The sequence below is a fragment of the Symphodus melops genome (assembly GCF_947650265.1).
Source record: "Symphodus melops genome assembly, chromosome: 5".
Taxonomy (NCBI): domain Eukaryota; kingdom Metazoa; phylum Chordata; class Actinopteri; order Labriformes; family Labridae; genus Symphodus; species Symphodus melops.
In genome coordinates, this window is record NC_136695.1 from 13917019 (window position 1) to 13932695 (window position 15677).

Below are 15677 nucleotides of genomic sequence, written 5' to 3' on the forward strand. Positions count from 1 at the left end.
ATCAGCCACTGTTCTTTTTCTCTATGTAACGCAAACTGAAATTAAATGAGCTCAATCATATAATGTATAATGGAAGACAGATCAACCCCTTCAAAGAGAATCAACACTAACAGGACAGAAGATGATTTGCTCCATATTTCAGCTAAAAGAAGGCGCTCTGAGTGATGAGAGTTGTGCTTAAATAGGGTTTAAAATTTCAAATAGCACATAAATCTCTTGGAGCCACTCTCACTGCAAAGCGTCAGAACTGTCAGACAGTTTTTTATTGTCTGAATCTCTGCAAATGAGCCATGCAGTAATTAAGAAGTATGCCAATCTATATTCAATTTGCACCAGGATGACTATCAAAGGAAATTACACATTGTTCTTCCCTCTGAAAATTACCATAGTCTCTCTTTCTCATTTATTCCTTTTTTTCTTGTTATTGAATCAGAAGAAAAGATAAACGGTATGGGCGTACTTTTCAATTTTGGAATAAAATTAGTCCCTGGAGAGATATCCACAGTGAGGGAGCGACAAAGATAAAAAAGATCGAAAATTGGCAAAAATAATTATGATCAAAGACATAAGGGGCCAAAAAGTTTCCTTGCCTGTGTTTTCCTCCTATCAGCCTGCTCATCACCAAACTGACAGCGCTTTCACACTTGCAGCTTACTCCTGGAAAAACTCCTGATATTTTCAGGAGGGGCTGGATGTGTGAACGTAAACAGCCACATTTTTCAATCTGACTGCAATCAGAGTTTCCTCTGCCAGTCCACTCATATTTTTTGGAGCTGATGTGAGAATGCAGCAGGATGTAATCCAGAGAGTTCACCACTGGCGAGTGGCAGAGGGTGATGATGTTTATATCCTATGAACAGTACTGTACGCATGTGATCACTACGATCTCAGCGCACGGGATTAACTTGCCGCCTTCTGTTTTCTGTTCACCAGTATGTTCTTCTCCCCTCTGTTGTTGAGTGTGATTCCGTTGAACGACACAAAGCATTGATAAAAAGGCAGATATTCTTGTTATAGTGGACTCTGTCGCTTCCGCTGCTACCACCAGCCCTCCCATCCAACAAGGATAGTCTCCTGCTGTGAGGTGCATATGTAAACAGCCAGGCCGAGAGAATTTCAGGAGCAGTACAGTAGACGTGCAATCATAGGTAATCGATTAGGTAGGTCACCGGATCAAAGTCACACTTTACTCTCAAGAAGAGAGAGCCAGAAGAGTTCTCCTGTTATTCCCTTCTTAAACCTTTGGATGTTTGATAAATGAGATTTATAGAGCATGTGAAGAAATTAGCGAATTATAATCACTGCCCTAGGAAAAGGACTTGCTAAGCGAACTGTGAAGTAAAGCCAAAAGTATTTTATGAAATAAACAGTAAACACTGATTATTCAGGAAGACTATTTGCTTTGTTTCATGCTGGGACTTGATTTATCTCAACAGTTTTAGTATTCTCCTCTTCTCTGACCCCTGCCGTTTCCCTCTTACTTTAAATGCCAGCACAGTGGTTATGGATTCTTCTTGTGGATATTGGCCAACAGGTATTTGGGTTGAGGTGAAGACTTCAGAGCCCATTTCCCATTAGTGCATTTACAATTCACTAGGTCTGTCTAATTTCTGCAGTTATCTCATTTAAACAATTAGGAGTTGAGTATCCTCAGTGCATTGGTGGTCTTGCACACACCTCATCAAAAGGCTGACTGAAACTTAAACGGAAAAAAAGTTATCTTTTATTCTACAGAGCTTGTCCTGTGGTTGAACTCTTCCTTTGCAGCATCATAACACATCAGGAGTATGTCAGCATGGTCTAAAAATATGATCAAGTGAGGGAAAACGAGAGATCTGAGTGCCATCCCACTATATTTGAATTCATGTTATACTTGGAGAAAGTTATTGCACGTATATTCTTTTGAATTGTGATTTTTTTAACCTTATTTGTTAAAGTAGCAAATTTTCCAAGAAGTGAGTAAATGTTGCAGAATGGAAAAAGTAAGTAGTTGAAGTCAACAGCTTGCAGCTTTTCTGCATTGTGCTGACTGACTGGGTTTTTTCACTCCTACAGAAAGACAGACCAGTAAATATTAAAAGTCATGCACACACATTTGTTTTCTCTTTATGTGAAATTACTTTTCCACTTTCCACTTCTACCTCAGTTATTTACAGCTAAAATGTTTATCAAGCGTCTTTTGTATGCCTGCTGCTTTTAATTGGCTTATGTTTGAGAAAAGAACATTCTCAATGTTTGGTTTATATTAACTTTTATTAAAGAGCTGAACAAATAACTAAACTACATTCTCAGAGGTAAATTGTATTTAAATTATTTTCTAAGCAAAGCCTTTGAATGCTTGTATGCTTAACATAGACTTTATAACATGGTGTAGTCTCAGGGACGTCAACCATTTGATGAAGGGGACTTTGAAAGCCCAGTGATGGTGGTTGCCACTGCTGTTCCTATACCGACATTTTAGGCCCTGTTTACACGGAGACGCTGTGACAATAAAACGAAACAGTTGAGTATCGGATTGGCCTTTCGTTCACATGGCGTCTGTGTTTCACGGGGGTGAAAACGCAAGCTTTTGAATTCGACCTCCAGAGTGGAGCGAAACGAATACGGGGGGCGTATCGCAGCCATGTGAAAGAAATGGAGCGAACTCTCTGGCTGCGATGACCTCACCACACCTCCCCCCATACATTTGGACATGCGGAGTAGTTGAGAACAAACATAAACAACAATGGCAGCGGATTCGCTTGTGCTATGTGCTTCAGCAGCTATTCGCGTTGTATAAACAGAACCTTGATATGATGCATCGTGTATGTCGCCGCCGAAAGAGCATCGAACACTTGCGGCAAATAGTTCAACCTTTACCCAAGCGCAGGGCGACCATACGCAGCATTTAGGTAAGACTTGGGAGAACTAGCCGATAAAGAGGATGTTGTGGAGGAAGTGGTTGTACTGTTGAGTGTTGCGTGCGTCGCGTTGTAAAGTTCCACTGCCCACTACTGGCCGGGCGTGAGAACTACATCGTTTTCACTCGGGCAAGACCTGCCGTGGAGACGGTCTGTACTTCGAATCCGGAGTGGAGTCGTTTTGATCGGTTTCTGTCACAGCGTCTCCGTGTAAACGGGGACTTAGTCAGCCCTATAAAAGGCAAAGAGGTGGAGCTGAGGTAGACTTTAAGCCTCCTTGCAAATATCTACAGCACACCCACTTGCAGTCATATCAGTTCAGTCCTTAGAATTGCTTAGCTCATATACTTCATCAATACAAAAGGATGAGTTATGAAAAATGTCATCAACCTTACAGGGTAAACGGCAGCATGTTAGCCTCATTAATGACAGCATTCTGACATTGTCATGTAGCTCCTCTAAATATGCTAACTGTTAAGGTATAAATAGAGAATATAAAAAAAATAATAATTTTAACACAATTTCCTTGGAAAACAGCTGTGCATTGTTGTAACATTCTAGTGAGATTGGGGGAAAAAATAAATTCACCAGTCCTCATAGCCCAGTGATTTAACCATCTGACATAGATCACAGAAACAGGGTGCATAGGAGGATGTACTGATATGCTAGTTCAAGTAAACAGAACACTCAAACGAGACACAACCAAAGGACATCAGCCATCACACAAACATCAAGGCTGTACAGATCTCATTTCAAATGCGTATCTGCACTGCACTGTCTCACCTGTCAGGCTTTTAGTTGTGTGCTGATTTCGAAAAAATATACATGATGAATTAGATTAATTACAGAGCAAGCAGGAGGCAGTGTCAAGACTTCCATTTTTCTCTGTACCCACTAGCAGAAGAAGCTCTCAGATGTTTCCTGTCAAGATAAAAAGTGAGCCCCAGCCAGCGATGATGAATATATCCAAGTGTTGAAGTCCTTGGCAGCAACTAGTAATAAACAAACAGAAATTAATTTGAGGGAGGAGGCGTTTGCACGGACAGCCATATGCATCAAACTGGCTTCTTACATGAAGTTGAACAAGTCAGGAGGGATTCTGTGATAAGCAAGCACAAATAAGGGTTGTAAGATTAAACAAGGACTATGGAAAAGCAATCAAATATAGGCTAAAAACTCACAATGTCATCCAAGATAGCACTAGGTTAAGACCTGACAATGAACACTGCAAAACACTCGGCCATCTGTTTGTTTTGCAGAAGTCGTGTAATGAAAAAACTCCATGAATATAAACAGGCAAATGTGAACAACAGTTACTGGGGGAGGGAAGCTCTCCAACATGATAATTATTTTCTCTGATTTCTCCCCTAAACCAAGAAAAAAAATAAACCAATATCTAAAAGTGATATGACGGTGGTTCATTTTATAATGGGAAAGTTTAGAAAAACACAAGTTGTACAATTAGGATTAGCATGAAAAGAGGCATCCCTCACTCTCAGTTCAACAGGCGCAATATAGAGTCTGTCTGATGACGCTTTGGTCCTGGTCACAATCTCAGCCAATCTACGACCATTTCATCAACGCCTCTCAATATTTCTTATATTCATATTAATAAACTATGATGATAATAAATGATTATTGAGATTACCATAACTGGATAAGCCATTACAACAAACACAAAGGTTTGTGTTTCATGATTCTGATTCTTCTATGTGGGAAGTGTCCAGTGGCCTATTTTTAATACCATGGATCAATTATATAATTATATATGGTTGTTGTCAAGCTTTCTCAATGAAATATATTTTTTGTGTCTACATAATTTGTCTATGTATTTGGCATTTTTTTATTATGACCAATTAATTTATTTAAATACATTTAATAAAAGACAAGTTTTCTGTCTATTTTTTGTTTTCCATCTCTTAAAGAGGTTTTGTTTACAGTTTCCTGTGCCTGTGATGGACTTGTATACAAAAAATGTAATACTCTTTTTCAAATGTTGACAACAGCTAACAGAAGCAAATACAAGTTACTAATGAAAGCCACAAAATAAGCACTTGTTTTGCCACAAACCTATATTTTTGAGTTTTTCATCGTTTAACTTGAACCTCAGTAAAATGTGCTTTGGTTCAGTAAATCATCACTATAACAAGTGCGAGCTGCTGGTGAAGGAATGTGGGTCGAGCTGCACACACTCTGACTAATGTTCTGTATGGTTAGCCATATTTGTCATACACAAATGTATTTGGCTCCGCTGTTGAAAGCTGTTTAATACTTCTGATATGTGGCTGAGAGAATTATTATTAAGGCTGAGTAGAAAAAAATATAAATCAGCACTCAGTCTTTGTGTCAAACGTGTTTAAGACTTCCTTTAATAAAAAATAACAAATGCATTATGGCATAATGGGGCAAGGGATCAAATGTTACATTAGCGAAAACCTTTTCAACCTATCAAGAGAGAATGCTCAGGGTGAAAAACATCTGTGGGGGAATATATAAAAGCTTTCTTGATAATATGATGCTTCATTATTCATATACAGTATATTCTAAAATGTAGTTCAGCATGCTTTATTTATTTTTCCTAAACACCATTTAAGATGATATCTGATGTAAGTTCTTCATAATTGACCTTTATTAACAGTGATCACCTGTGGCGACCCCGGTATTCCTGCAAATGGACTTAGATTGGGTGATGACATCACCGCGGGCCAGAATGTGACGTTCATGTGCCAGCCAGGGTACGTGATGATTGGAGGCGACAACACTGTCACCAGGACCTGCACCAACAACGGCACCTGGAGTGGCACCATGCCAACATGCCAAGGTAAGTTTCACCACAAAGTGTGCACAATGACTTAGACTGCATTAGGCACTGGCTGCAATCGACAGTCAACCTTGATAACCATCAGGCCATCCTGTAACAACCTTTGCATGCCTGCTATCTGCCACATACAATGTGAAGTATATGTTTACTCCTGAGATCTACTAAAATTAGCAAGCAAACTGATACTTTCTTTGTGGTCAGATAGTCTCATATTGTTCATGTCAGTTTTCTGATAACGCGGCGCAAATGAAAATTAAAATGGTGTAGCTGTGATTCAGACACCCACATTCACTTATGGAAATGAATCTTAGCATTTATCCTAAAGTAGTAAAACACGACGCAACTCCATAAACACCACACACTACATCACATTTTAAATCTGTTCTTCTTAACTGTTTCCAGTGCATCCCTCCATTACACGTCCCCAGATTAGGCATAGCTCAGCTGGCTTTTCGAAAAAACAGGGGAGAAAATCATTTTCAGAGCCCTTGATCTGACACCACATGATTTCATCCACACCTGAATGCAGAGTTGCACCTGTGCTGGCACAAAGCCAAGGCTAAAAGTCCCTCTGACACACGATGATGGATGGCCAACAAGTCCTCTTCCTTACGATGAGGACCCCTCTAATTGTACTTCAACAATTAATCATCGACTCCCTCTCTAAAAGTTTGTGGGCACTCTCTGGGCTTGATAAACATCAACGTTGAAAAATCCACCTAGAGGACCGAGTTGCTGTACGCCCATCAGTGCAGCGTTACTCCATGATTCATTATGCTCGAGTGGAGGCACAGAGTAGCATGTCTGCCATCGAAACCCAAAAGTAAGTATTGCAGGGAAGATTAACTTGTGCAGTGAACGGTTCAAAAGTACAGCAGGAAAAGAAGCCCACAAGGCACATGGTGGCTCATTGTTGCTAAGGAACTGTTCTGGCTATCGCCTCAGTCGGTGAGAAGCAAGCCGGCATTGTATTTGCCACTTGAGCTGTGGAAAAGTAAAAATGAAATGTGCGAGAGAGAAAAACAGGCAGAGATACGTAGAAGACATACAGAGCTGTGAAAATAAAGAATGTTATATACATTCAAGCAGACCAGTATCAGGGATTGTAAAAACATGAAGTAAGTTGGCCTTTTTTGTTGTTATGTAATAGCTGTTTGTTATTTTGTCCCTAGATATATTTGGTGTCCAAAATGCTGCTATAGACCCAGGGGTATTCCATGTCATCACCTCTCCTTAGCTCATATAATAGGCAAATGGGTGTTTTAAGCCACACACTTTTAATGTTTAATTACAACGCTTGTAATGTTGCATGGGTGCGCTTTATTATTAACCTGCACTGTTCCTTAGTTGGTTGAATCTGTTGGATCAATGGACATTCCCAGAACTGTTACCACAGGCAGTTTAAGCGGAGCGACACACAACCAAGGTTGTGGGCACATGTGTGTATTAAAGTGTGTGAATTTCTCAACCTCTGAGCTCTAATCCTTGACAGTTCAGCAACAGCTCAGGCACTCTGTCTCTATGCTGCTGTGCTTAATGGAGGTGGCGTGGAGAGGAGCAAAACCCTTGAGCTTAGCCTTTCTCATGAAACACACTCACACTCCGCCGTGAATGCAGACAATCACATGGGGCCATCATGTTATACAGCTGTTATTCCCATGTCAGTATAGGCACAGATTCTTGAACACCTTTATGATTTGCTATCACCCCAATCTCATACATCAGTCTGAGAGCCACAGGGCACCACCTCCATCGTTTTACTCTCCACATTGCACTCTGTTTTTCATTGGTTAAATAAATTAAAGGAAGTCAAAAGAGAGGAGGCATTCCAGGATGCCTGTGGCCGACCTGTGGCTCCTGTACGACATGTCATTCCCAAGTCTCTCTCTCTCTCTCCTCAATGTTTGTCTATATCTGTCTATATCCACTGTTCTGTCTTTCCTATAAAGGCATAAAAAGCCCCCAAATAAATATTTTATACAAAAAAGATAAAGTAGTTTCATAACTACTCTAATTTATGATTCCTCAGTATGGATGGGGTTTTAAGAAAAGAAAAGGGCAGAGACTGTATGTAAAGAATCTGCATACTGTTTCTTTCATCTGAAACTTGAAGTAATGTTTTTTTTTTGTCCCAATAAGACCAATTACTTTTGTTTCCTTTGAATGATTGGGTTCAAGCTGAAGGTGCAGCAGTTCAGGCAAGGTGAGCGGTTTAAATCTGTCATGATGCGGGACGTCTGTCATCTTGTCAAAGATTTGGATGATGTGCCGCAGGGATATGAGCCGATATTGCAGTGAGGGAGGGGAAGAGAGGGTGTATTTGAGACTAAAAGAGACAAAGTGGTTTTACATGTGCCGCCTCTGTGCATAATTTTACACTTACAGTACTGTGTGTGTGCATCAGTGCTAAATGTCTGTGATGTACACACTCACACCGCTGATGACACATCCTAAGCCTCGCCCGGCAAGGATTCAGTTTGAATCCCAGGTTTGGTGTGTTCAGCTAAGAGGCACTAATGCTGCTTAGGACTACTTAGGAAAATGGGGACACTCTCTGCTTCCCATTCACTTCTATCTGCCACCCATGCCTTTTTCTGATTTATTTAAAGTAATTTCTGATGCAGTGCTTATGGGATTAGTAGGCCTACTCCGCTAATCAGTGTAATTTGCGTACTCACACACGTTCTCCCTCCGACTTTCTATATCCTCTCCCTCTCTCTGCCTCTCACACTGATTTACTGTATGGAGACACACATACACACCCAGACAAACTCTTCACTTTACCACATCCACCTGGGCATTTTAGCAGTGTATTTTAGAATGAATTAGATTTTTCTTGGGGCTCCAAAGCAACAGCATTAGAAAATACATTTGAAATGCCCTGTTACTAATTTATTAAGATTAAAGAACACATTTAAATGAACTTGTTTCTCCTTGAGAAGTTCAGAAAGAACATTACAAAACAAAATATTAAAAACACAGTACAACATCACTTTGCCTGATACTTTCTTCAATATTCATCATGGCCTAAATATATTTCCTAATATAGCATACATCTAAAGGATATATAGTATGTACTGATGCAACACGTCCACATGGAAATCTTTCTGGATCTGCTGCCAACCGAGAACAAAAGACAGTAGCACCTTGGAGAGAATGTGTGAATATCCCGCAGTGGCATGCTCCACATATACTGTAATGTGTTGTGTCGATAAAAACATTCTTTACAAAATCTTTACAAGCCAAGATAGTTGTCCATTATGGGCTTACCTAATATAAACAACTAACAATTGTATTTTTTATTTTTTTTACTTTTCAACAAGTAAAATGTAAGTCTTCATTTCTTTTTTGAACACTTTTTGTGTTTAGTTAATATTAAGATTTATTCAAATTCAACAAAGCTAAAATTAGGTTTTAATTTATTCATTTTTAAGCTTTGACAAAGCTTACATTTTATCATTTAAAACAGGTTCTCAAATAAGCTACTCAGCTGAGGGTTACCAAAAATGCAGTATAACGTTTTTTTCACATAAGATTACAGAGTTATTCAGTTCATTATAATTAGCTTATCTAAGAAGTGATGTCTCCTGTAGAGAACAAAAGTAATGATGTATTTTTGTAGGCCAACCCGGAAGTAGAATTGCCATGGGGTCTAACTTTGCCATGGGGTGTTATGAGATTTCGCTGATGGGATTTTTGCATTGGATTTTGGATCATAGCAGAGAATAAGTTCTGTGGCAAACACACATCTCTGATGGGTAGGAATTTGTTTAGCAGGATAATCTTCACAAATGAACACCAGTTTTATGACATTTGCAGCCGAGAGAAGTAAAAAGTTAACGTCATACTAGTGAACTACACCACGGTCGGTTGATTTTGACGTCGTACCAATACGCTTCATCTATCTAATCAGTGGTTAGACAAGCTAGTGAAACCGTAGAGTTTTGCTTTTTCCAGTTTGCAGCTGGTTGAATTTGTTGTATCTAAGTTGTAGTCCTCTTAACAATGCCAATATTGCTGTGGGTCATCTATTTAAGAACCAAATCCCAAATGTTACCTTAAAGCCTGAGCACAGACTAATATGATGCCAGGCGTACGAAACATGAGTGAGTTTGCGCAGAGTCAAAAATCAGGTATGTATAGTGTATGTGAGATTACAGATCACAGATCAGAACAGTTGAGGAAGCTACCAAATCCCAGGTAAGTGGTGAATACAAATATTCAACTGAAAAGCAAACAGATCGAACCTACCAAAAAGGACCACAACAGTCAGCTGTTGCACTGCATCCGCCCTGAGCCCTGACAAATTTAGCGAGAATGACCTTTAAAGACTATTAGTGTGAGGACTGAGATTAGGCCATGTTCCCTTGACAAGCAGAGGTGTCTGTAAAGTCTGCCTTCACATGGCTGCAGTTGTTTCTTTTCTGTCATGTGCTTCTTAAAGGAAAATTCCTTTTTTTTATTTTGCATGGTCAAAACACAACACCATTAGTGTCATGGTGTTTAACTGATGGTTCAGAAACCAAATTGTAAACTAAACCTCTGATTCTGCCAGACAGTTGCAAGGCTTGGATGGAGCTCAGGTTCATCTGCAGATCTTTGTTCAAGTGTTTCAAGTTTAAGAGCATGCGTGACAAAGTCTAAAGGAAAGAGAGACTGGGAAATCATGGGTGCTTAGGAAAGATAGTAATGGTGAAAAACAACTGCTATAATTTATTCACATCCCTAAAACCCATATCCCATCTGGTTCCCTGTGGGTTCAGCTCAAGTGTGTCAGAACAAACTCTGAGCTTTATTATGCATTTATTTATGACATTTGTTGAGCAGACAGTCTATGGCTCACACAGACACAAGTTATCCCCTCATTTCTCACAGAAATTATTCAGTAAACTCCAAACAGAACCGGCAGAGGAATCCCACACAGTCACAGTCAAAACATAGACCATTTCTCGGGGCTACAGACCTTCTCCCTCAGCCTTAATCCACATAAAGCTAAATGGTCGATTCGTCCCACCTCTGTTGCCTCTAAAAATCTGTAAAATACCACCTTAATTTGAATCATACAGTATACAAATACGTTTCAAAAAATATGTTCATCTTCAACCTGCATGAAAAGCTAACTTTCAATCCTGTTGGGCCATGACAAGAAGCAGTGCGTTGGTGCCTTAGATTATGAAATATTTACTATTCTGCATTTAGAAAGACAAGAAAAACCTGTAAGAAAGAATTTGGTAGGCAGGGGAATCACAATGTTAACACATTATTCCACAACTACTGAATTCTCTCAGCAGTACCACCTTTATCGTTCAAAATTTTGAGTGAAATGAAAAGACCCCATATTTAGCCATAACTTTGTAATTCCCATGAAATATCTCCAATCATAGTCAAGGTCTGTTATGCTTGAGTTATATTCCTTTCTTCTGGTGCCGTATTATGAAGATCACAGAAGGCATGAGTGTTTTTAAGGATTTCTTTGTAGCGTCTGTTTTGTTTGTTTTTTAATCATTAAGCTGATTTTATTCCATACCGTAACCTGTACATGTAAAAATGTAAAGATTCTAGTTCCAACATGAGAAAGTCCTATGTGCTGCTGCTTAATTCCTTTATTTTAGGTATTCTTTGAATTATATTTGAAAAAGTTCCCTTGTCTTTAGCTAGATCTGCTGTCCCTGCTGTTTCTGGCTCTGCTCTATCCTTTCAGCAGTGGTTGTGAGTCAAACATGACTGTGCCTGCTCTTTGCATTGATTGTTCTCAAATGAACCAATCTCAACCTTTTTTTTTCTTCTCTCAACCCACAGTGGTGACGTGTCCCACACCCCCACCTATCCCCAACGGCCTTCTTGAGGGTTCAGTGTTGGAGTGGGGCACGAGTGTGAGCTACAACTGCCTACCTGGCTATGAGCTGTCATTTCCTGCTGTGCTCACCTGCACAGGAAATGGAACGTGGAACGGAGACCTGCCTCAGTGTTTGCGTGAGTCACCATTTTCATTTTTAAATAGTAGTATACAATGGTGATAATTATGGAGGTTGGGAAAGGATATTTTCTTGAAAGAAATGTCCCTGGTACATTTTTGTTCCTGTGCTGAGCTAAAGTGGATTTCTTTCTTTTTACCCCCCTTTAAACATCTGATACTTGAAATGTTGGACTCATAAATAGATTTTGATATAACGTTATCATGAGGTGTTTATTTAAGTCACATGATAATAATCACATGTTAATGACTTTGAACTCGACTTGATAAAGGTGATAAAAGACTTAAACTCAACTTGGACTTTAACACCAGTGTTTGTGACTTTACTTGGACTCGAGCCTTATGGCTCCAAAAAACTTGAGATTCTAAAGTGTGTATATTATTTAACGGGCGCTAATTTTTTTCCAACCAATCTAATTGTATTTTGAACAATATAGTTAGATTAAAGTGCATTTGTTGTACCTGCAGCGTTTGTTTCATGCTCCTTTGCTGTCTGTCATTCGCACGTTTACTTTTAGTGCAACGGAACACAGTCTGTGATCTGTACAGACGTTGTTTTTATGGTTGGGAACACACTTGATCCATTAACAATCATCCTAACTTAACGATAATTTAAGGTTATCTAACTTCTTCTCACCGACTCTGTTAAACAGTGCTGCATTATTCCAAACACTGAAGATACAGTACAGCTAAATGCATGCTTCCCATCTCATGCTTATGCAGGGACGGTTCCAAAGAGTAGCAGGGGTGGCCTGAGCACTAATACCTTTATAAAAAATAAAGGCAAGCACATGTATATTTTTAATCCTTTGATATAGCTTCTTCTTTTTTTTTTAATTGCTCATTATGTCTAATGCCGCTCTGTGATGTTTGGATGTACTTATTGTAGTTTGAATTAGTGATTTTGATCTTAGTTTTTTATGTTATTTCTAAAATATGTATTTTAACAGTATTGTACAACTGTCTCATAAATGCAACACAAAAGCTTATATTCAATCATATATTTTCTCTGTAGCAATCCCATTCTATCATCTCACTGCTTTCCCCTTAAACGGATATCTAGATTTATTAAAATTGTTGAAGGTTATGAATAAGTCAAGGAATTTAGTATCAGGGCCTGGGTGGAGAAGCTGTATTATGACACACATACTTACATTTTGCAAAGATACACCACATGGGATTTTAAGTCTTGCTACTAGTTGCAGAGTCAAGGTCTTTTGTCATTAGCAGTGTTTTATTCTTAATCCTGAAAAACAGCTTCAGTGGTTACCTTAAAAAGAAAATCAAGCTACACTGAGCATGAGAAGGGCATTGTATCCTACGTGCGCAAATAAAACACAAATAAATATTTCATCATTCGTGCAGTAAATGTTACCGTCAATTTACATTTTGATGAAATGAAAAGTGAATTGACCCCCAGCCGTAGAGTCAAAGCTAAGTCACAGAGTGGAACTACAAGTGGGGAGTCTAATGCTCCTCTCTGCATTAAGACCTCCTCAGAATTATCTTTGAAAGCATAATAATAACCCCTGGGATGCATGACTGCTCAAGAGCATCTCACTGTCATCAGATTCATTCTTGCATTTTATTAGTCAGACAGAAATGAAATCTCAAGTAGGATGAAGTACTTGCACGTTTCTTTCTCTCTGAATTCTTGTCACTAATAAGTTCAATAAAAACAAATGGCACTTTAATATATTTATGCAGAAAAGGGCTGGAAAAGATTGTGGGGGTTTTTTTGTTTTTGTTTTTTTTTGTAAATGGACTTGAGCTCAACTGCTCAAATCGCTTTAATATCACACCTACCCACTCAAACCCTGATGGCAGAGGCTGCTATGTAGTGAGTCCATCAAAAGTAACTAATCCGATTCATACTCATTCTTATGGCGCTGACAAAGCAGCGGGGTTAAGTGTCTTGCCCAAGGACACATCAGGCATGTTGCTCAGGATCAAACCCACTACCTTCCAATTGAGAAATGATCGACTCTACCAACTGAGCCGCAGCCGCTCTGACCTTGGGACTTTTGTGCTGCATTGGAACATCTTGACTGAAACTGTTGAACTTAGGCAGCCCCTTTTGTTTTGTCTTTTGAATCCCTGCTGTATTGATTGATTATTGGACCTTTCTTTCAGAGAGTCTTTGCTTTCAGATGAGTGCATGCATGATTTGAGCAAAAAGTAACCACACGATCGCTGACCTCAGGCACGAGTTTTTGAATTGCAGAGAAATAAGATCATTTTTAGCATTTAAGGAACACATGTTGGATCATTACCAAAAAATTCTCCTCACCCCCCGAGCCTATTTTATTTTTATTTTTTTTGTAATTTATACTGATGAAAGAATGTGGTGCTTGTAGCTGTATTTAGTCAGGCAAACATGGTCCATTTGAGTATTTAACATCTAAATTCCATCTGACAGACTGCTAGTGTTTGTGACCATGCAAGTAAGAACACCTCCTGCAGCCATTGCTTCTCTAAACGGCCACCCTTTAGTCGTTCATTGTAATCATGTAAGTCAAAGTAGACACTGCCATCTGATTTATAGCCTGCTTAAATGTAAGGGATTGCATTTTTGTGTTACGACCAGATATCTTCTTTGGCAACACTAAGTAACCAATTGCCTGTTTTATTGAGATGCAGTGATTTATCTTTTTTTCCTGGTCCTGAGCTGCTGTAATGGGTAGAAAATGTCATCTGGACATAAATGGGATAAGGTTCCACTTGGTAAATGAAGCATGTCTGCTTCCTGCTATTATGATGGGCATTGTAATACCTCAACATACTAAATTCCTTTTTCCACATCAGCAAACCCAAACCCAAAACCTCCCCGGCAGATATGTGAGTGAGTAACCTTAATGCCCATGATGTAACCATGGTGTTTATGGTGTCTCAGCAGAGGTTTGTTTTTGTAATTACATTTCATAGCTCCATTATGTACGCCCTAGAACACAGGGTCCAATGCCAGTGAAAAATAGAAATTTAGGGCCCTGTTCAATAAAAAATCATTTAATATTATTAATAACTTACTTTCGTGAATAAATCTGGTTATCCCAAAAGTGTTGTTAAAGCTAGCTTTCTGCTACAGTGCTGGAAGTGGAAGCTATTGTGAGATAAATCACTGAGGTATACTGGGAAATAAATGAGTCTAGAAAATAGAACAATGGGGAGGAAAGATCATATTTGGTGTAGAAAAGGCCATCATCTATGCATTAAAATGTCAGGAGAACACTCTGCAGCAGCTCCTTATTAATAGCAAAGTCATTCTTAAAAGGTGTGTCTTTGGTTTGTGTCATTGCTAACTGTCACACCAACCAGTACTGTATAGACTCTGCATTCATGTATAAACCCCCACTCTGAATGCACAAAGGGCAGTACTGTTTTTTCGTCCTAAGTTGCAGATATAAGATATGCTGCAGGTATGAATTAATACATTACAAACTCTTGTAGATATTTCCCATTTAGGGAGAAAATAATGAGACGAACAGGAGAAATAATAAGAATCCCTTTAGTTGTACCATACATGCAAATTTAACCTTGATATTTAATAGCCATATTATAAGTAGACACAGTTTTAGATTTAGAAATATGATTATAATTCATGTTCAGCACTTTTTCTTAAACTACAGTTCGGCGATGCTACAGAGGAATCCTTGCATCTACTACAGGAAGCATGTCCATTTTTAACATGAATACTTTTTTAAACGTTAGAAGACAAACAGAATTAAGATGTATAATCATACCCCTTCCACAACACATGGGAAACACAGAGCAAGCAGCAAAATTCAGAGTCAGGGAATGCTCGTTCATGTGTCTGCAGGGATGGGACTGTGATCCCAACTTTGAATCTGGCCTCAGCATACTGATTGCTTCAAAGCATTGATAATTCATCAAGGAAGAGAAGAGTCAGAGTGGGAGAAAAAGTAAGACGAGTCTCTCGCTCTCGCTCTCGCTCTCTTTCTCTTTTTATTTCACTCATCCACCT

General features: G+C 39.1%; 1 protein-coding gene across 3 annotated transcripts in view; it reads left to right on the plus strand.

The window, feature by feature from the left end:
* Positions 1 to 15677, plus strand: part of LOC306823539 (CUB and sushi domain-containing protein 3-like) — a 218788-nt gene that overhangs the window by 183090 nt on the left and 20021 nt on the right. For all 3 annotated transcript variants that reach the window (XM_079343128.1, XM_079343130.1, XM_079343129.1), the window contains exons 59-60: positions 5539 to 5721; positions 11521 to 11694. In XM_079343128.1, the coding sequence (XP_079199254.1) occupies positions 5539 to 5721; positions 11521 to 11694 (357 nt within the window). The remainder of the gene's footprint in view (positions 1 to 5538; positions 5722 to 11520; positions 11695 to 15677) is intronic.